The sequence below is a fragment of the Monodon monoceros genome, unplaced genomic scaffold (genome assembly GCF_005190385.1).
Source record: "Monodon monoceros isolate NGI ecotype Baffin Bay Population unplaced genomic scaffold, NGI_Narwhal_1 Super_Scaffold_22, whole genome shotgun sequence".
Taxonomy (NCBI): Eukaryota; Metazoa; Chordata; class Mammalia; order Artiodactyla; family Monodontidae; genus Monodon; species Monodon monoceros.
The window spans coordinates 100406592-100434383 of record NW_021703779.1 but is presented as its reverse complement, the minus strand read 5'-3'; the positions used below and the strand labels follow the sequence as shown (position 1 = coordinate 100434383).

General features: G+C 38.8%; 1 protein-coding gene across 1 annotated transcript; it reads left to right on the top strand.

Moving 5' to 3' along the window:
- The first annotated feature begins 9974 nt into the window (after window positions 1-9974).
- Window positions 9975-27096, top strand: NKAP (NFKB activating protein). The gene is made up of 9 exons (XM_029241056.1): window positions 9975-10523; window positions 13533-13613; window positions 17861-17931; window positions 18113-18250; window positions 19905-19968; window positions 21914-22023; window positions 22121-22196; window positions 23555-23704; window positions 26753-27096. Exons 1-9 carry the CDS (start codon window positions 10135-10137, stop codon window positions 26925-26927), a joined length of 1254 nt encoding a protein of 417 aa, XP_029096889.1. The 5' UTR covers window positions 9975-10134; the 3' UTR covers window positions 26928-27096.
- The last annotated feature ends 696 nt before the right edge of the window (window positions 27097-27792 follow it).

The window sequence follows — 27792 nt, the reverse complement described above, 5'->3', positions numbered from 1 at the left end:
CACACTTCAGGACAAGGAAAATTATCAGGGATAAAGAGGGGCATAGCATAACAATAAAGGACCTCAATTTTCCAAGAAGACATAATAATCCTTAATATATACGTGTTTAACAACACGGTCAAAATACATGAAGCAAAACCTGACAGAACCCCAAGGAGAAACAGACAAATTACTATTGTACTTGAAGACATCAACATTAGTAGTTAACAAATACAGCAGGTAGAAAATCAGTAAAGATATAGTTGAACTAATTGCACCATCAGTAAACTGAATCTAATTGACATTTATAGACTACTTCATCCAACAATAGCAGAATGCACATTCCTCTCAAGCTCACATGGAACATTCACTAAGATAGACGACATTCAAGGCCATAAAACAGACCTCTAAGTAACACATGGGTCAAAGAAGAAATCTCAAGAGAATTTGAAAAAATATTTTGAACTAAATGGAAATGAAGTACAACTTGTCAAAATTTGTGGGATGCAATGAAATCAGTGCATAAAGGGACATTCATCGTATTGAATGCATATATTTTTAGAAAAGAAGATCTAAAATTAATAATCTGAGTTTCCACCTTAGGAAACAGAGAAAGAAGAGCAAATTAAATCTAAAGTAAGCAGAAGGAAAGATATAAAAACCAGAGCAAAAATTAATAAAATTGAAAACAGGAAAACAATAGAGATAATCAATGAAACAAAAAGTTGGTTCTTTGAAAATATTAATAAAAGTGACAAATCTCTATTCAGGCTAATGAAGATAAAAAGAGAGAAAGTATAAATGGCTAATATCAGAAATGAAAACGGGGGACTTCCCTGGCAGCCAGTGGTAAGACTCCGTGCTCCCAATGCAGGGGGCACGGGTTTAATCCCTGGTCAGGGAACTAAGATCCTGCATGTCGCATGGTGCGGCCAAAAAATAAATAAATAAATAAATAAATAAAAGGGGAGGTGCTATCAAGTACTCTTACAAAAAAAAATAAAAAGGGGGCCATCACTAATGATCCCATGGATATTAAAAGGACAATAAAAGAATATTATGAACAACTCTATGGCCACAATTTGCTAACTTAGAAGCAATGGACCAAGTCCTTGAAACATACAATCTACCAATACTCCTACAAGGAGAAATAGACTATCTGATAAACCTAAATCTATTTTTTAAATTGAATCAATAATTAATAACCTTCCAAAACAGAAAGCACTAGGCACGGATGGGTTCACTAGGAAATTCTACCAAACATTTAAGGAAGAAATGATACCAATTCTCTTCAATCTGGTCTACAAAATAGAAGGAGAGGCAAAGTTTCCTAACTCATTCTATGAGGTAAGCATTACCCTAATACCAAAACCAGACAATACATTACAAGAAAGGAAAACTGAAGACCAATATCTCTCATGAACATAGATGCAAAAATATTCAACAAAATATCAGCAGATCAAATTCAACAATGTATGAAAAGATTTATATTCAATACATGATGACCAAGTGGGATTTATCCCAGGTATGCAAAGCTGTTTCACACTCAAAAGTCAATTGTTGACTTTTGAGGCTAAAGAAGAAAAATCACATATTCATATCAACAGATGCAGAAAAAGCATCTGACAAAATCCAACACCAATTCATGCTAAATACTCTCAACAGGGAATTCCCTGGCTGTTCAGTGGTTAGGACTTGGTGCTTTCACTGCCGTGGGCCTGGGTTCGATCCCTGGTCGGGGAAATAAGATCTCACAAGCTGCGCGGGGCAGCCAAGAAAAAAAAATACTCTCAACAAACTAGGAATAGAGGGGAAGTTCCTTAACACAATAAAGGACATCTATAAAAAACTAACAGCTATCATCATAATGGTGAGAAACTAGATGCTTTCACCTTGAGATCAGAAACAAAGCAAGAATGTCCCCTCTAACCACTCCTATTGAAGAACATACTGGAAGTCCTAGGTAATGCACTAAGACAAAGTGAAATAAAAGGTATAGGGGGCTTCCCTGGTGCCGCAGTGGCTAAGAATCCACCTGCCAATGCAGGGGACAGGGGTTCAAACCCTGGTCCGGGAAGATCCCACATCCCATGGAGCAAGTAAGCCTGTGTGCCACAACTACTGAGCCTGCGCCCTAGAGCCCACGTGCCACAACTACTGAGGCCTGCGTGCCTAGAGCCCGTGCTCCGCAACAAGAGAAGCCACCGCAATGAGAAGCCCACGCACCGCAACGAAGAGTAGCCCCCACTCACTGCAACTAGAGAAAGCCCGTGCACAGCAATGAAGACCCAACGCAGCCATAAATTAATTAATTAATTATTTTTAAAAGTTCACTGTTATTTAAAAAAAACAGGTATAGGGACAGGGAAGGAAGAAATAAAACTGTCTTTGTTCTCAGATGACATGACTGTCTAGGTAGAAATTCCCAAGGAATTGACAAAAAAAAAAAAACACCAAAAAACCCTCCTGGAACCAATAAATGATTATAGCAAGACTGCAGGACACATTCAATCATTTTCCTATATACCAGCAATTAGCAATTGGAATTTGAAATTAAAGACACACCATTTATATTAGCATGCCAAAACTGAGATACTTATGTATAAACCTAACAAAATATGTGCAATATCTCAATATCTATATATGGAAAACTATAAAACTCTGATGTAACAAATCAAAAGATCTGAATAAATGGAGAGATATTCTATGTTCATGGATAGGAAGACCTGATATTGCTAAGATGTCAGTTCTCCCCAACTAGATCTATAGATTGAACATAATCCCAATCAAAATTCCAGCAAGTTACTTTGTGGAAATTGACAAACTGATCCTAAAGTTTATATGTAAAGGCAAAAGACCCAGAATAGTCAAATTAATACTGAAGAAGAACAAAGCCAGAAGACTGACACTACCAACTTCAAGACTCACTATAAAGCTACTGTAATCAGGACAGTGTGGTACTGCCAAATGCATAAACAAATAGATGAATGAAACAGAATAGAGAGTTCAGAAATAGACTCATATAAATATAGTCAACTGATCTTTGACAAAGGAACAAAGATATTACAATGGAGAAAGAAACAACTGGTGCCGGAACAACTAGACATTCACATTTCAAACAAACAAAAAAACAAACCTCACATCTTTCACTTCTAGAAGATAATATAGGAGAAAAATCTAGGTAACCTCAGGTTTGGCAATGGGTTTTTAAATACAACACAAACAGCACAATCCATGAAGAAAAACTGATAACTTGCACTTCATTAGAATAAAAAATGTGTGCCCTGCAAACGTTGTTAAGAGAATGAAAAGACAAGCCACAGACAGGAAGAACATGTTTGCAAAACACATATCAGATAAAAGACTTGTATTCACAATATATAAAGAACTCTTAAAACTCAACAAAACAAACAATGCTATTTAAAAGTGGGCAAAATGTTTGAACAGATAACTCACCAAAGAATATAAAAAGTTGGCAAATAATATGAAAAGATGCTCAATATCATTAGTAATTTGGAAATTGAAAATTAAAACAAAATTTCACTACACACCTATTAGAATGGCTAAAATCCAAAACACTGACAACACCAAATGCTGGCAAAGATGTGCAGCAACAGGAACTCTAATTCATTGCTGGTGGGAATGCAAAATGGTTCAGCTACATTAGAAGACAATTTGGCAGTTTCTTACAAAACTAAACATACTCTTACCATACGATCCAACAATCCCACCCCTAGACATTTACCCAAGTAAGTTGACAATTAATGTCTACACAAAAAAAATTTCTCTTGAATGTGTGTAGTAGCTATTCATAATCACCAAAACCTGGAAGCAACCAAGATGTCCTTCAATAGGTGAGTAGATAAACTATGATACATTCATACAATGGGATATTATTCAGTGATAAAATGAAATGAGCTACCCTCCTACACTGTTGGTGGGAATGTAAATTGGTACAGCCACTATTGAGAACAGTATGGAGGTTCCCTAAAAAACTAAAAATAGAGCTACCATATGATCCAGCAATCTCACTCCTGGTCATATATACAGAGAAAACCATAATTCGAAAAATGCATGCACCCCAATGTTCATTGCAGCACTGTTTACAATAGCCAGGACATGGAATCAACCTAAATGTCCTTCGACGGATGAATGGATAAAGAAGATGTGGTACATATATACAGTGGACTATTTTAGCCATAAAAAAGAAAAAAATAATGCCATTTGCAGCGACATGGATGGACCTAGAGATTATCATACTGAGTGAAATAAGTCAGACAAATATCATATAATATTGCTTATATGTGGAATCTAAAAAAAAATGGTACAGATGAACTTATTACAAAACATAAATAGAGTCACAGATGTAGAAAACAAACTTATGGTTACCAAAGGGGGAAAGTGGGGGAGGGATAAATTGGGAGATTGGGATTGACACATACACACTACTATATATAAAATAGATAACCAACAAGGACCTACTGTATAGCACAGGGAACTCTACTCAATACTCTGTAATGATCTATATGGGAAAAGAATCTAAAAAAGAGTGGATATATGTATATGTATCAATATAAGTGATTCACTTTGCTGTACAGCAGAAACTAACACAACATTGTAAATCAACTATACTCCAATAAAAATTAATTTTAAAAAAAGTAAATTAAATTTTAAAAAAAGAAAAGAGCTACCAAGCCATGAAAAGACATGGAGGAACTTTATTTTTTTTAATATTTATTTATTTATTTATTTGGCTGCGCCGGGTCTTAGCTCTGGCACGCGGGATATTTTAGTTGCAGCATGCAGGCTCTTGGTTGCAGCATGCGGGATCTAGTTCCCTGATCAGGGATCGAACCCGGGCCCCCTGCATTGGGAGCACGGAGTCTTAACCATTGGACCACCAGGGAAGTCCCAACATGGAAGAAGTTTAAATACATATTGCTAAGTGGAAGAAGCCAGTCTGATTCCAACAATATGACAATCTGGAAAAGGTACAACTGTAGGGACAGTAAAAATTTCAGAGGTTGCCAGGGATGGGGGGAAGGGGAAAAGAGCAAAAGAGTAAGAATGAATAGGTGGAGCACAGGGGGTTTTTAGGGCAGTGAAACTATTCTGTATGATACTGTAATGGTAGATACATGACCTTAAGCATTTGACAAAATCCATAGGAATCAGGACACAAAGAACTGAACCCTAATGTAAACAACAGGTGTTTGTTAATTACAATGCATGAATGTGGTTCATCAACTGTAACAAATGTACCAATGCAAAATGTTAATAATAGAGGAAACTGTGGGGGGCCGGGAGCTAGCTAGGGTGGAGTGGGAGTGTATGAGAACTGTCCGTACTTTCTGCTCAATTTTGCTGCAAACCGTCTAAAAAATATAAAGTCTACTAATTTTTTTAAAAAGCAAGACAAGATCAAACCGTGAATATTGCTAGCATCTCCGCTTGTTTGAATCCAATGTTTTCAAGATGTGCCTATTTTGGATTTTCGGTTTCTTGGTGTAGTTTATCTGATAATAGATATAAAAGTACTTCGTGTGGTGTTGGTTAAATTTTGCAAAACCTCATTCTGGGAAACTCGTGTTCTTTCATTTTTAAAGCAAAGGAAGGAGGAAGGGAGATGTGGAGAAGGAGAAGAAAAGAAGAAAAGAAGACGGCAGCCCGAGGAAATCAAATACCATATTTAACATTTGCCCTTAAAGGAATAGCAAATGTACAGCACATTTATCTTTTAATATCATCACAACCAAAGTTTTATACCTTAAATGCCACAAATAAAGACATCAGTGAATTGGAATTAAGCAATGCAGGAGTGGAGGGCTGTATCTTCTTTGCCTCTGTATTCAACCGTCTTTCCCTTTTCTCCTCTTTCACACAGAGATGTGAATTGATAGTTGTTTAATTTTATTTGGAATCTGTGATACCACAACCATTGGCTGTGCTTCAGGATCTGAGTTATTTGCCAAGTTTTGCGGCTTCCTCAGTCTCCACCCTTCTCAGACATTGAGGATGAGCTTTCCCACGCTCAACACTAGCCTCTAGCAAAGCTGGTCAACATCCTATTCCCCTAGGGGCCTGGTGGGCAGCAAAACACTCAAATTCTCCATCCAAGCCATGCTCTGTGCAGTGTATTATTCATTCTTTCCTCTATCTTTTGCATACACACACACAGACACTTTAGCTCAAATGTATCCTGCAATGGTCACATCATTCCATTTCATCCTGTGTTAATTTGGGCCATCAGAACACTCCCATAAGCTCCAGCTGCTTTTCTACCTGTTGGCAGACATAGCTCCTCCCAGTGAGGGTAAGCTAGAGATAATTGTCCATTTACGGCGCAGTTTTCCAATATGAAATTTATATTGGCTGACCCAAGAGTTTGATAAATTTACCATACATCTAGAGGCCTAATATCGTCAAACTCCTTCCTATAAATGGAGCATCAATTCATTATCAGAGAAGAAATCCTGGTGTTAGAGGGACTGACAAAGCTGGCACCATAGCAGAGTTACTAGAGACCACAAGTATGTATCAACCAAGAAGTATTTGGGAAGAAAAAAATTTTTAAGTATGTAGTTCAGCTTTTGAGCCTGTAAATCCTTTCAAAACAGATTAGTAATTTAAAACTTTGTTTTAGTCTTGGAACTTCTTAAACAATCGTTGGTATAATTGGAAAGCACCTACAAATTCAAATGGACGCAGACTACAGAAGAGTCCCCCTAACTTGTACCACCTCAACCCCCACTTCCACAACCCAGATCCCAGCCTTAGTGCTCTGGGTGGTAGTCATGAACCTGTCCAGGCAACTCAGATTACGAAGAGAAGTAGTTAGCGAAAGCTGAATGCCCTCATAGCCCATAACACACAAATGATTTAACTCCTGTAAAGAACGAATCAATGTGAGTGTGAATGATTCCTTGTCTTGGCTGGGCTGGGCTTCCACAGGACTCAACATCTGCCTGACTCCATTCACTACCTACACCTGCCTGTGTGCTCTGGCTTCCTCCTCACTTCCTAGTCAAAAAACACAGGCTGCTCCAAGGAAGCTGAACAATAAGCGTAACATGCAAATCAGAGGTGTAGGGGTAGGATTTCTCATTGGAACTAAAATGCATGCCTACCAGCCATTGGGCAGGTAGACCAAGCACTGTTCCGAAGTTGGCTTTTACAGGCAATTGATGTGAAAGTGTACAGCCAGGTGTCACAAAAGTTAGGCATAGGTTTTCCACTGAAAACTGTCTTATTAGAAATTTCCCTAAATCCCCATCCCAAATAACATAACTTCTCTTACTCAATTCAGTTATCGGTCCTCACCCCATGGCTAATTGTAGTTACATAGAAGATATCCAGTAGTGTGGTCTGCTTTTTCCATTTAACATTACATTGTACATCTTTCTCTTAAATTCCAAAAAAAAGGAGATTTCCAATAATCAATGGCATTAGTTTTCCTGGTCTGATAGGTTACTTCTTAAGAGGAAAACCCCAGAGGCCATCTAACTACTGATAGACTGGATTCAGAATTTCCACAGCAGTGGCAGGTGAGGGGCAGGGCAGGGAACTGAGTATAGGACGGAAGAAGACAGGAAGGGCGGAAGAGAGATTGATTGAGATTAGAAAAGGGAAAAATGTTCTACCACCTTTCATTGACCTCTAAGAATCTGGGCTTTTTAGATATCTTGGTTTGCACCTCAGCTCTGCCATTTACTTGATTTATGGCACATTTGTCTCTCTGAGACTAATTTTTTAAAAACATTTGAAATGTAGAATATTAACTCTGGTTGTTATGCGGAATACAAATAATACATGTAAAGTGCTGTGCACATAGAATGTGCTCAATATAATGGTATCCATTACTATCATCATTATTGATTTCCTACCATTAAATGTACTTTACAACTGGAAATAATTTTTAAAAAATAATTTCCAGAGCAAACTCATTGTGCCTTCAAAAATTAAGGTCAATAGAAAGGAAACCATCAACAAAGTGAAAAGACAACCTACTGAATGGAAGAAAACATTTGCAAATTATATGACCAATAAGGGGTTAATATCCAAAATATATAAACAGCACATACAACTCAATATCAAAGAAACAAACAACCTGATTTTAAAATGGGCAGAGAGGGCTTCCCTGGTGGCGCAGTTGTTAAGAATCTGCCTGCCAATGCAGAGGACATGGGTTCGATCCCTGGTCCGGGAAGACCCCACATGCTGCCAAGCAACTACGCCTGTGCACCACAATTACTGAAGCCTGTGCGCCACAACTACTGAAGTCCATGTGCCACAACTACTGAAGCCCGTGCACCTAGAGCCCGTGCTCTGCAACAAGAGAAGCCACTGCAGTGAGAAGCATGGGCACTGCAACGAAGAGTAGCCCCCGCTCACCACAACTAGAGAAAGCCTGCGCAGCAATGAGGACCCAATGCAGCCAAAAATAAATAAATAAATATTTTGGAAAATGGGCAGAGGACCTGAACAGACATTTTTCCAAAGAACACCTACAGATGGCCAACAGACACATGAAAAGATGCTCAACATCGATAATCATCAGAGAAATGCAAATCAAAACCATGAGATACAACTAATATTGTAAATCAACTATATGTCAATAAAATTTTTTAAAATAAATTTTAAAAATTAGTGTAATTAGTGTCTTAATGCTCTTTCATTTAAAACAGTATAAAATGAATAGAAATAATGACCATTAATCATATATTGCTGAACTAGTATATATCAACTGAAGAAAAACACATAACCTAAAAGTTGCCAGTTATGTTTCATTTGGGGACCTTACTGAGGACTATAGCCTGGGAGACAGCCTCTCGGAGAGCTCTGAGGAACTGTTCCGAAGTGGTAAGGGAAGAGCCACGATATATAGGAGTTTTTGCTGAAAAACAAAAACAAAAAACCTGTAGTTGAACATCAAAAGATTACTGCTAATCACAAAACAACCAGACATCTCAAGTTAATGACCTTAGTGCTTTTCTCTGTATGGGAAGATGCCAAAGTCTGGGCTCATTGCAATTATTCCTTAGATATGCATCTTCCCTATCTAGGGCCACTATCCTGTTTTTTCAACACCCTGAATTCCCCTCAGGGTTAGGGTGTGGGGGTCAAGGCGGCTGCAGCGGCTGGTGGCTTGAGGGAGGGCAACATTCCTAGTTTATTGGTATGGCAGGCAACACTTTTTTTTTTGTCCTCACATATGATGGGACTAGTTTAAGGAGCTAGACAAGGAGAGGATTATAAATTCCTTTTGCTGGAGCACATCGGTGGCGATGGGTGGCTGAGGGGTAAATATGCAGTTTTCCTCTGTGCTGCGAACCTAACTGGAATGTTAACAGGCTCAAATCAGTAATACAGAATTTGTGACCTCTAAGCTAACTGGCCAATATGGGGCTTAGACATTGTAGCTCTCCACCAATTTAGATAAACCCCCTTTAATTTGCTTGGAATTGTAAAGAAAAAAGAAGTGTGTGTGTGTGCACGCGCGCGTGCACGCGCACTTATACATACATACATAGACACATTTATTTATTTACTTATTTAGTTACAACGTACTTATTGTTCATACGGCCGCTCAGTGACATGTGTCCTGTGGCCTGTCGTCCTTCCCTTCAACTATTTCAACTCAAAGCTGAAAAAAGTACAAGGTCTCGGGCTTCCCTGGTGGCGCAGTGGTTGAGGGTCCGCCTGTCGATGCAGGGGACACGAGTTCGTGCCCCGGTCTGGGAGGATCCCACGTGCTGCGGAGCGGCTAGGCCCGTGAGCCATGGCAGCTGAGCCTGCGCGTCCGGAGCGCCTCTCACTGGCCGCAGCAGTGAGAGGCCCGCGTACCGCCAAAAAAAAAAAAAAAAGTACAAGGTCTCCAGTAGGGCTTAGATTTGAGCAGCCTCAGTCGGAACCCAAAGGATGAGGCGACCTAGTTGCCCCACCGGCTTCTTTATACGGATACACACATCCCGTCCCATTGGCAGGACCGCCTACGTCCGGGGAAGGAATTTGCCGACGTACTCGGAACTGTTTCCAAGGTTTTCTCGGGCTCGGGTGGTGTCGCGGCTGCTGGTCCTGGGAGCCAAGGCAACGGATATCTTCCCAGCTCGCGAGAGCGCCCCCTTCTCCCACGGCTTCGGGGACCCAGCAACAGCTATGGCTCCGGTGTCTGGCTCCCGCAGCCCGGAGTGGGAGGCCTCGGGCTCCGGGGGGAAGAAGCGTCGCAGTTCTTCGAAGAGCCCTAAGCCCAGCAAATCCTCTCGCTCCCCGCGGGGCCGCCGCTCTCGCTCGCACTCTTGCTCTCGGTCCGGGGACCGGAATGGCCTTAGCCATCAACTGAGTGGCCCCAACCAAGGCTCCCGAAACCAGTCCTACCGCTCCCGCTCGCGGTCACGCTCTCGAGAGCGGCCCTCCGCGCCGCGGGGCGCCCCTTTCGCTTCTGCCTCCTCGTCCGCCTATTATGGCGGCTACTCACGCCCCTACGGGAGCGACAAGCCATGGCCTAGCCTCCTGGACAAGGAGAGGGAAGAGAGCCTGCGGCAGAAGTGAGTGAGACGAACGTACCTTATCTTTCGTGAGCCCACCAGCCTTTAGTGTCCGATTTATCGTTCATCTTGCTCCCGACTATACCCATTTCGCTCTCTCTCCCTGACTTGCGCCCATTTTCATTCCTTCCTTCAGTCCACCCACGATAACAGCTTATTCGCCTTTTCTACCCTAGGTTTTCACTCATCCCCGGGCCCCTTCATCTAGTGCGCTGGCCTCCCGCAACCCCCTCCTGCCTCCTGGCTTGTAGCGGACATGGCCAAGAGCCTCAGACGTCCCGGAATTATAGCATTTACTTGGTGTGTCGTTATCATTCGTGAGCATGTTTTATTCCCCACTAGACTGAGCTCATGGAAAGTAGGAGCCCGGTTTTATTGATCACAAAATTCACAGTGCCTAGCAGTTTGTAGGCGCGCAACTTTTGCTTGTTGAATGATCAAACAGGTTTGAGATGATAGGGTAAGTGAGTGGAATTGTTTTGTAGCGATTTGGGGAGGGTTGAGATTAAGGCTTAAATTGGAGGGGAGGAAAACCTCTGAAACAAGATGTTTGAATAAATGTAGAAAAAGTGATCTGCTAAACTGTAGATTGGACTACACTAAGAAAGATCTTGTTAAGTGGTCTCAATCTTGACCATGAGAAATTAGGTCAGGGTGAGATCAGATCTCCTCTAATGAGACTGAGTATTGGAGTGGAAAATGAATAGTTTAAGAAGGAGAAAGGAAAAGGGTTATAATTATTGCTTTGTAAGTTGAAAAAATTTTTTTTACTTTTTAAAAATTGAATTATAGTTGATGTACAGTGTTTTAAGTTACAGGTGTACAATATAGTGATTCACAATTTTTAAAGGTTATACTTCATATATAGTTATTATATGCTTTGTAAGTCTTAATATCTAACACTTATTGGTTGTTAAATTGTGTATCAGTTACTGTACTGAGTGCTTTACCACACTGTATGTGTTTTTTAAAAACCAAGAAATTAAAAAGTATAACAGGCATTTAGGAGCAGGTTAAGGTTCCAACAGGTGAGAGATGTCTTCATGAATCTTTTTCTTCCAGGAGTGGGAGGTAGTAAAATGTAGTGATGAAGAGGACAGGCTCCAGAATCAGACTGCCTGAGTTTGAAGCCATCCTTTGCTGCTTAATAGTTGTGTGACCTTGGGCAAGTCACTTAACCTCTCTGAGTTTCATTTCTTCACCATTTAAAAGGGGATAAAATAGCACGAAAGCTTTTTAAGAGTTGTAATGACTTAGTGCCTGGAACATAATAAATACTCCTTAAGTGTTAGCTGTTAGTGTTCTGGGCATGGGAGCAGAAACAGTACAAACAGTCCTGAGTTAGGTTGGAGACCTACTTTTCCAAATTAGAATTTCCAGAAAGTTACCCCCAGGCTGTGTCGATCAAAAAGCATCCAGTTTTCTTATTAGACATTCTTCACCAAAAGATGTCAGAATTCCTTGGATGAAATTTGCATTTGTACATTTAGAAGATAAATAATTTATCTTAAGAGTACAGATGAAGTCAGGTGGTGGGAGGGATAAGAACTTGACTGCTTGCTTTTTTCAGCCTGTTAGGCATTCTTTGTCCTATATGTATATATTCAAAATTTGGCTATAAGTATGTCCCTTATTAGATTTTTTTTAATCTTTATTGGAGTATAATTGCTTTACAATGGTGTGTTAGTTTCTGCTTTATAACAAAGTGAATCAGCTATACGTATACATATATCCCCATATCTCCTCCCTCTTGCAGTATACATATATCCCCATATCTCCTCCCTCTTGCGTCTCCCTCCCACCCTCCCTATCCCACCCACCCATCCCATCCCTCTAGGTGGTCACAAAGCACCCAGCTGATCTCCCTGTGCTATGCGGCTGCTTCTCACTAGCTAATTGTTTTACATTTGGAAGTGTGTATATGTCCATGCCACTCTCTCACTTCGTCCCAGCTTACCCTTCCCCGTCCCCGTGTCCTCAAGTCCATTCTCCAGTAGGTCTGCTTCTTTATTCCCGTCCTGCCCTTAGGTTCTTCATGACCATTCTTTTTTTTTTTTTTAGATTCCATATATATGTGTTAGCATAGGGTATTTGTTTTTCTCTTTCTGACTTGCTTCACTCTGTATGACAGACTCCAGGTCCATGTTACTTCAAGTGGGAAACCTGAGTCTGACTCTGCCTGATTACACCTTTTACCCTGAATAAAGAAGGAAAATAATTTATTTTTAAAAAATCAAACCAATTATATTTATTTTGTAAGGTTTTTTTTTAAACAAGTAGCATCACAGCAGCTAAACTTTGAGGAATTAAGCCTTAGTTGTTTTGTGTTTTGTGTGTGTGTTTATGAGTAATATCAAAAATTAAGAGAAGAAATCACAAACATAAGACAAAACAAAAAATTTTGTGTCTTCCAAGAGTAGATAGAGGATTTACTCCTTTTTGAAAAAGGAATTAAAGGGAAATCAGAGAAAACAAGTGCTGTATCTAATTGAGTACAGTTTTTGTCAAATAAAACTTTTCTTTCACTTTCAGAGCTCCTTTTATTTTCTACTTCTAATGCTTTGTTGTTATTTTCTTCATTAATTCCTGAGTTTCTGAAAACAGAAGTTTTGACCTTATCAAAAGTAGAGAATTCTCTTTACTTTCATAAGGATACATAAACAAATGAAGTTATTTCCAAATGTAAGACTGTCTCTGTCACATATTGCAGAAGGTGAAAGGAGCAATTAGGAGCTATGTCATGCATGCGGTGGAAGGGACACACTCGACAGCCTCCCAGGCTGAATTTCTGGCCTGGCCTGTCAGGCTGTCTGTAGTCTGTACCATTTGATAGTACTGTCAGAACATCAGATCCTAAGTGTTGAGTTTACATTTAAACCAAGTTTTTATTAGTTTAAAGTTTAAACTGTAAAGGGAAAATGGAACTTAACTGGACTCCTTTGACTTTTATTATATATTTAGGAAACAGTTTAGCCATGGTGTTATAATTTACCTGCTTATCTCTTCTAGGAGATTAAGTGAGAGAGAGAGGATTGGAGAATTGGGAGCTCCTGAAGTATGGGGACTTTCTCCAAAGAATCCAGAACCAGAGTAAGTGATTTAAAAATATATTTTTTAAATGCAACATTTGTTTAAATCCAGAGTCTATTGTCAAATTTTTTGTTAAGAACTTTAACTACAGCTCTTTTTTTCCTCTTTCTTGTGATTTATGCTATTCTACTCCTTAAGTTTTAAAAAAATTGAACATACCTAAGGATTAAAACATGCTCCTAGTGGATTTTAGCATGCTAATTGTTCTCTTTAAGCTGTAATTCATGAGGTGCTAATTTCCTATTCATAGAAGGGTTCAGTGTTGAAACAAATACATTTATCTTATTTTGAATTATTTTTTCTCAATCCCGTAACTGATTGCATGTCATACATTAGCATTACAAAGCATTTTTTAAATGAATATACTGATATGGGTTTGTTTAGTTTCCTGCATACAGTATTGTTGAAGGCCTAATGCTTTTTCTTTTTGCCTATTTTTTTTTCTCTTTGGTGTTGTTCATAAGCTGCTTCTTCCCTCTCCTTTATTTCTGTGTTTTCTTTAGATTGAGTTGAGACAATGTGCTTGACAGGTAAACCTGTTATTTGTAACAGGGTGATAAAGCATTATCTGAAAGTTCTTTTTTCTTCTTAAAAAATTATTTTTCCCACCACCTGTTATTTTTTTTATTGAGGTATAATTGACATACAGTATTAGTTTCAGGCATACAACATAATGATTTGATATTTGTATATATTGCAAAACAATCACCACAATAAGTCTAGTTAACATCCATTACCATACATAGTTATAAAATTTTTTTTCTTGTGATGAGAACTTCTAAGATTTACTTTCTTAGCAACTTGCAAATATGCAATACAGTATTATTATTATTTTATTTTAATTTTTGGCTGAGTTGGGTCTTTTTTGCTGTGCATGGGCTTTCTCTAGTTGCAGCGAGCGGGGGCTACTCTTTGTTGCGCTGCGCGGGCTTCTCACTGCGGTGGCTTCTCTTGTTACAGAGCACAGGCTCTAGGCGTGCGGGCTTCAGTAGTTGCGGCTCGCGGGTTCTAGAGCGCAGGCTTAGTAGTTGTGGCGCATGGGCTTAGTTGCTCCGCGGCACGTGCTTCCCGGACCAGGCTCGAACCCGTGTCCTCTGCATTGGCAGACGGATTCTTGACCACTGCACCACCAGGGAAGCCCCAGTATTATTAACTGTAGTTGCCATGCTATACATTACATCCCCAGGACTTATTTATTTTATAACTAGAAGTTTGTACTTTTTTATACCCTTCACACATTTTACCCATGCCCCACCCACTGGCAACCATCATTCTGTTCTCTGTATCTGTGAGCTTGCTGGTTTTTTGTTTTTTGTTTTTTAGAGTTCACATATAAGTGAGATTATATGATATTTGTCTTTCTCTGTCTGACTTATTTCATTTAGCAAATGCCCTCACAGTCCATCCATGTTGTCTAAAATGGCAAGATTCTTTCCTTTTTAAGGATGAATAATATTCTACTGTGGTGTGTGTGTGTGTGTGTATATTTCTCACAGTTCTTTTTTATCCATTCATCTGTTCATGGATATTTGGTTGTTTCTATATCTTAGCTATTGTAAATAATGCTGCAGTGAGCATGAGAATGCAGATATCTCTTTGAGATGCTGATTTCATTTCCTTCAGATATATATCCAGAAGTGGGATTGTTGGATTATATGGTAGTTCAATTTTTAATTTTTTGAAGAACATCCATACTGGATTCTATAATGGCTGTACCAATTTATAGTCCCACTAACAGGGTACAAGTGTTCCCTCTTCTCCACATCCTCACCAACACTTGTTATCTCCTGTCTCTTTGATAATATTCATCCTAACGGGTGTGAAGTGATATTTCATTTTGGTTTTGATTTGCATTTCCCTGATCACTAGTGATGATGAGCATCTTTTTATGTACCTATTGGCCATCTGTGTGTCTTCTTTGGAAAAATGTCTATTCAGATCCTCTGCCTATTTTTAAATCACATTGTTTGTTTGTTTGCTATTGAGTTGTATGAATTCTTTATATATTTTGGATATTAACCCCTCATCAGATATGATTTGCAAATATTTTCTCCCATTCAGTAGGTTGCCTTTTCATGTTGTTGATGGTTTCCTTTGCTGTGCAGAAGCTTTTTAGTTTGATATAGTCACACTTACTGATTTTTGCTTTTGTTACCATTGCTTTTGGTGTCAAATCCAAAAAATCATTGCCAAGACCTATGTCAGGGAGCTTACCACCTATGTTTTCTTCTAGGAGTTTTATGGTTTCAGGTTTTACATTCAAGTCTTTAATCCATTTTGAGTTAATTTTTGTGTAATGGTGTAAGATAGTGGTCCATTTCATTCTTTTGCATGTAGCTATCCAGTTTTCCCAGCACCATTTATTGAACCGACTGTCCTTTCCTCATTGTATATTATTGGCTCCTTTATCATAAATTAATTGACCATATATACATGGATTTATTTCTGGGCTGTCTGTTTTGTTCCATTGATCTATATGTCTGTGTTTATGGCAGTACCATACTGTTCTGATTACTGTAGCCTTGTAGTATAGTTTGAAATCAGGGAGCATGATGCCTCGAGCTTTGTTCTTCTTGCTCGAGATTGCTTTGGCTATTCAGGGTCTTTTGTGGTTTCATGCAGATTTTAGGACTGTTTGTTCTATTTCTGTGAAAAAATACCATTGGAATTTTGGTAGGGATTTCATTGAATCTGTAGATTGCTTTGGGTAGTATGGATATTTTAACAATATTAATTCTTCCAATCTGTGAGTATAGAAAATCCATTTCTTTGTGTCTTCTTCAATTTATTTCATCAATGTCTTATAGTTTTCAGTGTACAAGTCTTCCACCTCCTTGGTTAAATTTATTTCTAGGTATTTTATTCTTTTTGATGGAATTGTATTCTTAGTTTCATTTTCTGATAATTCGTTATTAGTGTATAGAAATGCAACGAATTTCTGTGTATTGATTTTGTATCCTGCAACTTTACTGAATTCATTTATTGGTGCTGACAGTCTTTTGGTGGAGTCTTTGGGATTTTCTATATATAATATCATGTCATCTGCAAATAAGGACAGTTTTACTTCTTCCTTTCCAATTTGGGTGCCTTTTATTTCTTGTTCTTGCCTAATTGCTCTGGCTAGGACTTCCAATACTATGTTGAATAAAAGTGGTGAGAGTGGATATCCTTGTCTTGTTTAGCTTTTCACCATTGAGTATGATGTTAACTGTGGGCTTGTCATATATTGTTTTTATTATGTTGAGATACTGAAACTTGTTCTAACAGGTGCCTTTAAAATACTCAAAGAGGGCTTCCTGGTGGCGTAGTGGTTAAGAATCTCCCTGCCAATACAGGGGACATGGGCTTGAGCCCTGGACCGAGAAGATCCCATGTGCCGCAGAGCAACTAAGCCCGTGTGCCACAACTACTGAGCCTGCACTCTAGAGCCCATGAGCCACAACTACTGAAGCCTGCGTGCCTAGAGCCTGTGCTCTGCAACAAGGGGAGCCATCGCAATGAGAAGCCCGCGCACCATAACAGAGAGTAGGCCCTGCTCGCCGCAACTAGAGAAAGCCCGCGCGCAGCAATGAAGACCCAACGCAGCCAAAAATAAAAATAAATAAATAAATTTATTTATTTTAAAAGAATACTCAAAGAATTAGAGTTGAAAGGAATCCTAAAAATAATTTTCTAGGCAATTTCTAAATTATTCCATATGTGATCTTCAGAGGAAAAGACTGTGATATGGAAATTCCCTTTTTAAGCTATTGTAGAATGTTAATAACACTCATTTTCAGAATTCTCTTACAACAGGATGAAATCTCTGTAGCTGTAGTGTGTTAGATTCTTGCTCTGGGGAGACAGAACGGTTGCTGCTCTACCGTATGTCTGTTTCACAAGTAGAATGAAATTATGAAGTCTTCCCTCAGCCTTCTTATCTCCAGTTTCTCTCCTCTTTCCTTATGGTTCCTGTTTCCCTGCATTTGCCTTGTGGTTTCTTCGAAAATATAAATCCTTCATGCTGCTTTCAGTGTGAATAGCATTTTGTTAACTCAAAAGCTTTATGCAAATGTAAATGATTATTCTACTATTATGAAGGTGGTTGGCCGATAAGCTGTACTGTTACAAAAGCAGTCCGGTGCTGGCTTTGAATGGTTCTTGGACAATCAGTTTGTTACTGAAAATTTTTAAGTATGTATTTTTATACTCCGTGGTCCATATTTTATCACTTTCCTGATTCTTACTACAGTTTTCTTTAAATTCAGCTCTGATGAACATACACCAGTAGAGGACGAAGAGCCAAAGAAAAGTACCACTTCAGCTTCTACTTCAGAAGGTATTTTTTAAATATAGGACTTTTTTATTGAGAAGTTTAAAAAATACGTTTATAAATAGTTGAACATTAGACTTTACTCAAATCGCCTGTCATCAATTCCTTTTCAGTATTTTTAATACAATAAAATTGATGCTCAGAAATACTTCTTTAGAAGTTAGTTTTTTATTTGTATTTTATGTAGAAGAAAAGAAGAAGAAGAAGTCTAGTCATTCAAAAGAAAGGTCCAAGAAAAAGAGGAAGAAAAAATCATCTAAAAGAAAACACAAGAAGTATTCTGATGATAGTGACAGTGACTCTGATTCTGAAACAGACTCCAGTGGTAAGAAAGCCAACATCCTTCTGTGAGCCTTGCTTCAAAACTAGTTGTACTTCTTGAAAGCTTATTTTAGAAGAAGGTTCTTAAAAACAATAATAGCCAAGAGTTTTGAACACTCACTGACTTGGTGTTGGGCACCCTGCTAAGTGCTTGATACGCATTATTGCTGTTTAATCCACACAGTCACTGTAGGACACATCTTAGAGATGGAGACATGGAGGCCCAGAGCAGGTTATAAGTACCGCCCCAAGGCCACACAGTTGGGATTCAAACCTAAGCCGTGTGACTCCAGATTGGTTGTGTGTAGCTGTACGAGGCATGTGGCACCGAACCATGTTGGGGTTAGTCTGTGAGACGTGTGGTGCTAAACCAAGCCACAGGGGGCTGCCTCAGCCCAGTGGAGCAGCTCTTTTGTGAGATTCTCACACTTAGTGGGCACCTTTGTGCAATTTTCAAAAAGGTACACCATAGGGGACTCCCTCTGGCCAGCAGCTGATTTATGTATCACACTTCCTGTGGGGCAGCACATCACAAAAAAGTCACCTTTTTGTGCCCTCTCCTGGCTGATGACTGACAGAGGGTGCCTCCTCTGGGGACACGTTACACTAAGGCACCCCTTCCTCTGGTGTCACCTGGGTTTCCTGGCCCTCACTGTCACCTTTCTTCCTCACTGCTGGAAGGCTGAGCTTTCTTGAAGCGCAGATCTGAGCATGGCGGTCCCTACTTAAAATCCTTCCGCAGTTCTCCATGGCCTTCAGGGTAAAGTCAGATCCCAATTGATCTCTCAAATCACACGTACCCTGTGGCTCTCCTGCAGCGTCCTCTTTGGCCTAAGAATGACTTTCCATCTCCTTGATACTGCACGTCCTTTCTCTTGACTCTGTCGCTTAATACAGAGAGTCCGTCTGCCTACAATGTTGGTGTCTCCCTGCACGCGGCTTGGCTTACTCATTGCTATGATGGGCATGCATTACTTTTGTAATGAAACTGATTTTAAAAAGAACTAGCTTAAGAGTCACCTTTTCCTGGTCAACCGTTCCTCAACCACTATCCCCAAATCAGCCTGATTTTGAGACTCCTCTGTATGCCCAGAGCACCCCATGCTTCCCTCTCACTCAGATTCGCCTCTTTCCCTATGTCTTCTCCACTAGAATGAGCTCCTGGAAAGCAAACCTCCAAACACACACATCATGAAAATATTCAAACATTGAGAAAACTAAAGGGAGTAGTATAATTAATGCCATGTACAGTACTTGTCACTCAGGTTTAACATTTGTTAGCATTTTGACGTATTTGCTTCAAATAGGGATTTTTTTGTTGAGATAGTCAAGGCAAATTACAAATATCACACTGCCACCCTAAATATTTCTGTATACACCTCTAAACAATAAGGACATTTTTGTATCTAACCACAATACTATTATCTCATGCAATAAGGTTAATAATAATACCCTATATAACCAAATGCAACTTTAATTTCTATGTCCCCTGTGCCTAGCACATTTCCTAACAAGTAGAAATAAATGTTTGAATGAATTTGAATGAATTAATTTCTCTGTAACAACAAATGGAAGAGTAATAAGATATTTATCTACTCAAGAGTATTGGGGTTTTAGAGTTAAAAAATTTTTTAATTATAATGTGCTTTAATTTGCAGATGAAGATACAAAAAGGAGAGCAAAGAAAGCCAAGAAAAAGGAAAAGAAGAAGAAACGCAGATCGTCTGTTTTTTTCTTTATTTTTATTATGGAAAAGTTCAAAAATATAGAAAATTATATAAAATAGTGTAATGGACCTCCATGTAACCATCACCCAGCTTGAACAATTATCAACTCATTGGCAGTCTCCGCTGCCTACACCCCCATTATTTGAAACCAATACCAGATATCATTTCATCCATAAAGCTGCGAGTTTCTCTAAAAGATAGGCATTCTTTTAAAGAAAAAAAGTACAATACTGTTAATCCGCCTAAAATGTTTAACAGTAATTGTTCATTCAATTCTCAGTAGTTTTTGGTATAGTTTATTCAAATTAGGATCCAGACAATGTACATAAATTGTGATTGGTTGATATGTCTCTTACATCTCTTGAAATAGATAGCTTCCCCTTCCCTTTTTGTTCCTGCAGTTTTTTTGTAGCAGAAACAAAATCATTTGTCCTGGAGGGTTTCCTGCGGTATGGATTTTGCTGGTTGTATTCTTACAGTGTTCTTTTAACATGTTTTCTGTCCTTTGTATTTCCTGTAGATTGACAGTTAGGTCTAGACACTTGATAAGGTTCAGATTTGAGTTTCTGGCAGGAATACTTCATAGGCGGTGCTGTGTACTTGCAGCAGGAGGCAGATAATGTCTGGTTGTCTCTTTTTGTCATATTAACTGGCATCACTGGTCATTGTCTAGGTCCCTTATATCATTGCCAAATGGTGATGGTCTACTTCTGGCTTGCTTTCTTCATGTATTAGGTAGAATAACGCTATATGAGAAACCTACCCTCATTAACTATTTGGTTACTCTGAAGTATAGTTGGTATAGTAAGGGCAGAATAATTGCTTACTTTTTTTGTTTTATGAGTTTTCAAATAAATGAGTTGGGGTTTTTTAGTATCATTATGAACCCAAGAATTCAAACATTTGATGTATTTTAATCCATTACACTGAAAATTGTTGATGTTCAAATTGGTAAGAGCTATTTTTTATTTTTTTTTAATTTTTAAAATAAATTTATTTTATTTATTTATTTTTGGCTGCATTGGGTCTTCGTCGCTGTGCGTGGACTTTCTCTAGTTGCAGTGAGCGGAGGCTACTCTTTGTTGCCGTGCGCGGGCTGCTCATTGTGGTGGCTTCTCTTGTTGCGGAGCACGGTCTCTAGGCGCACGGGCTTCAGTAGCTGTGGCACGCGGGCTTAAGTAGTTGTGGTTCACGGGCTCCAGAGCGCAGGCTCACTAGATGTGGCACATGGGCTTAGTTGCTCCATGGCATGTGGGATCTTCCCAGACCAGGGCTCGAACCCATGTCCCCTGCATTGGCAGGCGGGTTCTTAACCACTGCGCCACCAGGGAAACCCAAGAGCTATTTTTTAAACTGCTTTATTTCTGCTATCTTTCTACAACATGAGAACTGTATTTTATTGTTCCCTTAGGGATCTTCTTTTTTTTTTAATAAATTTATTTATTTTTGGCTGCATTGGGTCTTTGTTGCTGCGCGCAGGCTTTCTCTAGTTTTGGTGAGCAGGGGCTACTCTTCGTTGCAGTGCCCGCGGGCTTATTGCGGTGGCTTCTCTCGTTGCAGCTCACAGGCTCTAGAGCACAGGCTCAGTAGTTTTGGCGCATGGGCGCTAGAGTGCAGGCTCAGTAGTTGTGGCGCACGGGCTTACTTGCCCTGTGGCATGTGGGATCTTCCTGGACCAGGGCTCAAACCCGTGTCCCCTGCATTGGCAGGCAGATTCTTAACCACTGTGCCACCAGGGAAGCCTCGGGATCTTTTTTTTATAGTGAAACATGATTTGGTTAAATAAGTTAGATTTTTTAAATTAAAGTTCTTCTCTAATAAGTTTGAATTAGCTGAGCATCAAGATCATTTCAGTCAGTCCTTCATTGCCTTGAAAAAAATAAGATGCCCTTTAGCATGGGAATATTAAATCAATTTATATCAAATTATAATCATTACAGGAAGAAATATAAGAAAAAGAAGTCTAAGAAGAGCAGAAAAGATTCCAGTGATTCAAGTTCTAAAGAGTCCCAAGAAGAGTTTCTGGAGAATCCCTGGAAGGACCGATCAAGTAGGTTCTTCTGATAGACTTCGACTCAGAACAGGTAAAACATTAAATTAACTGATTAGTCAAAATGTGAATATGTTTCTGAACATCTTTTGTGCAGAGCCTGAAGAACCCTCAGATTTGATTGGCCCAGAGGCTCCCAAAACACTTGCCTCTCAAGATGATAAACCTTTGAAGTAAGTAAGAGTGTGTTTATAATCTCTAAAGTAACTTCCCAAAAGTTTGGTCCTAACGTCCTCTTCCAAGCTTATCTTCCTCTACTCCCTTATTTAGACGCCAGGTTCCAACTGAGCTGAACTAAAACTTCCCTGTATTCACTGTGCACTTTCACCTTATTTCTTCCCCCAATGTGCCTTCCCTTCTTGCCCCAGTCCTGATTTCTTTACTACCCCCAATTTCTTCCTGTTAAAATGCTTAACATTCTTCAAAGCCCTTTTCAAAAGGAGGGGGCATATGCTGATTCCCGATATCGTCCCTCCACAGGTAGGTGTGATTCCTACCCCTCTTTATTTTTTATTTCTTTATTTTTTACTTTGTTTTATTTATTTGTTTGTTTGTTTGTTTTGGCTGCATTGGGTCTTCGTTGCTGCACGCAGGCTTTCTCTAGTTGCAGTGAGCGGGGGCCACTCTTCATTGCTGTGCACGGGCTTCTCATTGCGGTGGTTTCCCTTGTTGCAGAGTACGGGCTCTAGGTGCACTGGCTTCAGTAGTTATGGCACACGGGCTCAGTAGTTGTGGCTCGTGGGCTCTAGAGCATAGGCTCAGTAGTTGTGGCGCATGGGCTTAGTTGCTCCACGGCATGTGGGATCTTCCCGGACCAGGGATCGAACCCATGTCCCCTGCATTGGCAGGTGGATTCTTAACCACTGCACCACCAGGGAAGTCCTCCTATCCCTCTTTAATCCTTTAGTCCTCATAGCGTTTTCTTTCTTTTGTGCAATGTGTTACATATTCTACGTTGTATTAGTGTTATATCCTTATTAATATGTAAGTGCCATAAGAACAGAGATTATTTTTATATTACAAGCTTTGAGTTTAATAGCTATTCAAGAAGAATTCAGTGAATTGAATGAAGCGATGGTAGTTTTCAAAGTCCCCTTGAATGAAAGTTATTTGAGAACCGTTACTGTATAGCATTATTATTGGTTATAAGTCTAATAAATATGTTAATTTGAGATATATTATTTCTTTACTTTTTTTTTAAAGGGAAAAAGGTAAAAGGAGTTCACTGGAGGCAGAAGCAATAAAGGCAATACCTGTGGGGAAAATTGATCCATAATTGCAAACCATGAATATATGCTCACTAACATCAGTTCTTTTATTCTTCCAAAGTATCTCTGCATTTCTGGGTTAGTGATATAGATCACAGTGCAGTGTTCCCTAGTTAAGTTGAAGTAATTTACATTGGGCTTCCCAGCATGCTGCCCAGCAACTGTTATTCCTACTGTTCTCTGAGAGAAATGGTTTTTTGTGCTCTCTTTAGATGATGAACTTTTTATAATGAACCTTTTCTGAATTCTATATTACTTTGTAGCTATGGCCATGCTCTGTTACCTGGTGAAGGTGCAGCTATGGCTGAATATGTAAAAGCTGGAAAACGTATCCCACGAAGAGGTGAAATTGGCTTGACAAGTGAAGAAATTGCATCATTTGAATGCTCGGGTTACGTAATGAGTGGTAGCAGGTATGTTCTTGGCACTGAGGTCAGTTTCCTTTCTCACTACCAAAATTATATTTTGGTGACATTTTCATTAAGTGACCATTCCTAATGAAAAGTAAAGTATAAATATTGGCTTAATATTGGTTTTGTTAGTATAAATGTAGTTGTCTAAAATTCCAAGTAGGTATGCAACTCGGCTGTGTCTCCAACTTCAAAGAATCAGTCTTTTCAGTGTCCTAATCCATATTTTGGTACAGATAGTTTATTCTCCGGAGGATGTAGTTAAATTCAGCTATTTATCACTGCCCCACGAGGAATGAGGCATTCTGGTAGTTAGGAAAGCATTTATATAGGACAGTGTTTCCTGTTTTCTGAGTTTGCCTCTAGTTCTCTGTGGAGTCAGAGAACTTGGACTCTCTAGTTCTCTGGACTCTGAGAATGAAGAGCAGAAAAGGATTATGTCAGAGATCAGTTTTAGCATGAGAAAAGGAATACAAAATTGGGAAGAGAAAGCAAAGTCCCAGGAAGAACAAGGAGAGTGAACTAATAGGGTATCAGTACCAAGATCAAACTGAATTTTGGATTTTTTAAAACTTCATAAACTTTTAAAAGTGGGTAAACATTTTTAAGTGAAATTGGAGGCAAATATTTGTGGAACCCCTGAAGCATCTCCAGAATCTTGGAATTCTGAGGACTGATATTTGAAAACATTATATATAAGGACCAGTAAGACAAGAAAAAGAAATTAGAGGCATAAGAATTAGAACAGAGGATATAACACTGTCATTTTTTGTGAATGGTATGATTTTTTACATAGAAAATCCTAAAGACTCTTCAGATGAATTACAGATAATAGGAAGGTTTAACAAATAGTTGGATATAATGTTAACACCCAAAAATCAATTGCATTTCTATGTACCAGCAACAAAGAACTAGAAAATGTAGTTAAATAAAAAGAAAACATTTATAATAGTATCAGAGAATATGAAGGACTTAGGAATAAATCTTCACAAAAGATGTCCAAGACCTTTACAGGGAAAGCTGTAAGACATTATTAAGAGACATTAAAGAAGACCTAAATAAATGGAGAGGTATCATGTTCATGAATAGGAAGGCAATATTGTAAAGTTGTCAGTTATTCCAAAATTAATCTGTAGATTCAGTGCAGTTCCAATCAAAATCACAACTGAGATTTTCATGAAACGTAATAAGATGGTTCTAAAATTTATATGTTAGACTAGCGGGCCAAGAATAGCCATCTTACTTCTCTGAAGAAGAGCAGGAAGGTGATTTGCCCTACCATATATGAGGGCTTGTTATGAAGCTTGCAGCACTTTGGAAAGAGTGGCATAACAAATGAACTGTTCAACGGAATAAAATACAGAGCCCAGGGGCAGAGCCATACACGTATGGAATTTCGTTATATGAAAGAGCTGGTATGTCAGATCAGTGGGGAAAGAATGAACTAGGCAATAAATGGAGCAGGAAGAAAATGGTTATCTGTATGGAAAAAGCTGAAAGTAGAACCCCGTATCACCATCTTTAAAAATCATTGCAGCTAGATCAGGAGTTAAACATCAAAAACAACTTTAATACTCTTAGTATAAAATATGAGGAGATTTCTATTAGATCTTGGGGTGGGGAAGCATTTCTTAAAGAAGACCAAAAAAATGCACTAACTATAAAATAATATATTGATAAATTTGCCTGAGTTAAAAATAAGAACTTTTGTTCATCAAAAGACATCTTAAAATAAGTAAAAAGACAAGTTCCAAGCTGGGATAAGATCTTGTAATACACACAACTGATAGTTAGTATTGAGAGTATTTAAAGAATATCTATAAACAATCCAAAAGAAAGTGAGAAAACGACACAAACAGGCATTTGTCAGAAGGAAAAAATATATGGCCTACACATACAAAAAAGATGTTATCATTGGAAATGGAAATCAACATATGGAAATACCATTTTACAGCCATTTGATAGAGAAAAGTTCAAAGTTCTAACAATCCCAAGCATTTGAGAGGATGTGGATCCACAGGCTCTCTTAAGTGTTGCCAGTGGTGGTATAAATCGGTACAACCATTTTGGAAAACATTCTGACATTATCTTGGAAAGTTGAGCATTCACATATTTTATGACCCAGCAACTCCATACCTACATATCCAAGAGAATCTTTCCCATGTACTAAGAGATGTGTACATTGATGTTTATTACAGCATCATTCACATGGCACTTTCCGTTCCAGATAAACTACTCACTATACCCTGAGCAACCTAAATACATTGTCATCTCCTTGACTTACCACCTGCCACTCCCCCACCTTCACACTAACCTGAAATGATTCTCCCCTCTTTTCCTTACTCAGTTGGCTCTGTTTTTCTAGGTATAGTTCAAGCTTCATCTTGAATTGATTGTGCAGGATTGGGTACATATACATAAAAGAGGCAGGTTTTCATGAAGTTTTCCTTCTAAATAGGCAGATCTTTTGAAGATGATGTAAAAGTTTCCCTCTGCCTCGACCCCTATACTTTACTGATTTGGTCCTTGTGCTAAAATCCCTTCTTTCTTTTCTTTGAGCTGCAACTGAATTCTAAGGAAGTTAAATCCACCCACAAAACTCACCCAAAAATTCAGTTGTAAATTTAAACCTGGTTCTTTTGGTTGTATGATAAATTAGAACTTTGGAGAAGTTCCACCTGCTAGATGACAACTTAAATCTTATCTATCCTACTGTCAAGTCTACATATCACTTAGGAAGTTTAATAATTTGCCTGTTCCTAGTTGTTTTACTGGAAATAACAGAACCAGACTTAGGCCCTTAGTATTTGAAATTAATAACATTCACCCTATTGACAGAACCGCAGAGATCATTATTTGAATACTAGAAATGAATCAAAGGACATGTCAGCAGATAAAATGAATGATCTTTTGAAAATCTAACCCATTACAGAAACAGATTCTATTTGTCGGCTTTTTAAATAGACTACTCTGTATTAAGAAAGGATTAGTGAGGAAGCACTATGAAAATAATTACTGAGAAATTAAGCCAAAAAATAAAATTATCTCCAGGCATCGCCGAATGGAGGCTGTGCGACTGCGAAAAGAGAACCAGATCTATAGTGCTGATGAGAAGAGAGCCCTTGCATCCTTTAACCAAGAAGAGAGACGAAAGAGAGAAAACAAGATTCTGGCCAGCTTTCGAGAGATGGTATACAGAAAAACTAAAGGGAAAGAGGACAAATAAGGATTTTCTGATTGTTCACCAGACATTTTTAACAACAAAAAAGAAAGTTTGGGTTCCATATATACACACAAAAAGATTACCATGATCTGAAAAAGCTTTACAGTGCTACTGTGCCTTCTATTAATTCTTTCAGTCCTTCTATAAAAAGCTGCTTATTGATGTAACTTTAGCAAGCTCTTTGGGTTATTTTGGATTGACCAGAACAACCTTCTGGTTTAAAAATCCAAATTATGAATGAAACTCTACTGTGTTGGGGGAGGTGGCATTGAGAGAAGGTGCTGGTGAGGTGAGAAACTGCACTCTCATACCACGGGACAGTGCTCCCATTAGCTCTACATGGTGCCCACTCCCCAACCCGTACCAGCTGAACTTGGGAGAAATTATCATTCCTCTATGTTGAAGGTGTTATAAATGGACTTGATAGAAACACACAGGAGGCCACTTTTGTTAACAAAATGAAGGCACGGCTGAAAAAAGCAAATCTGGAATTTGAAGGTTGACTTGTATATTACAATATTATTGTCAGCTCTGGAAGTAATGTGTTTTGATTTTAGTCCCTACCTCCACCCCAAAACCAACAAACCAAAAAGCAAACTAACCCACAGACTTGTTGAATTCTTAATAGGCTAATTAAAAATGGTTATTTCAAATATAAAGTATTGGGAAGTCTCCTGTTGTGCCAGTGTAAGTACATTATTTCCATCTGAGCTGTGTTTAGATCATTATTCGAATACTAGAAATGGATGGGAGTCAACAATGATCAGGAGTTTAATAAGGAAAAATATAATGAGTCATTGTTTTCATTGTTTTAACTTGGTTGCTTCATAAGGATGAAGCTAAAATGATGTTAAACGTTTCTAAAGTC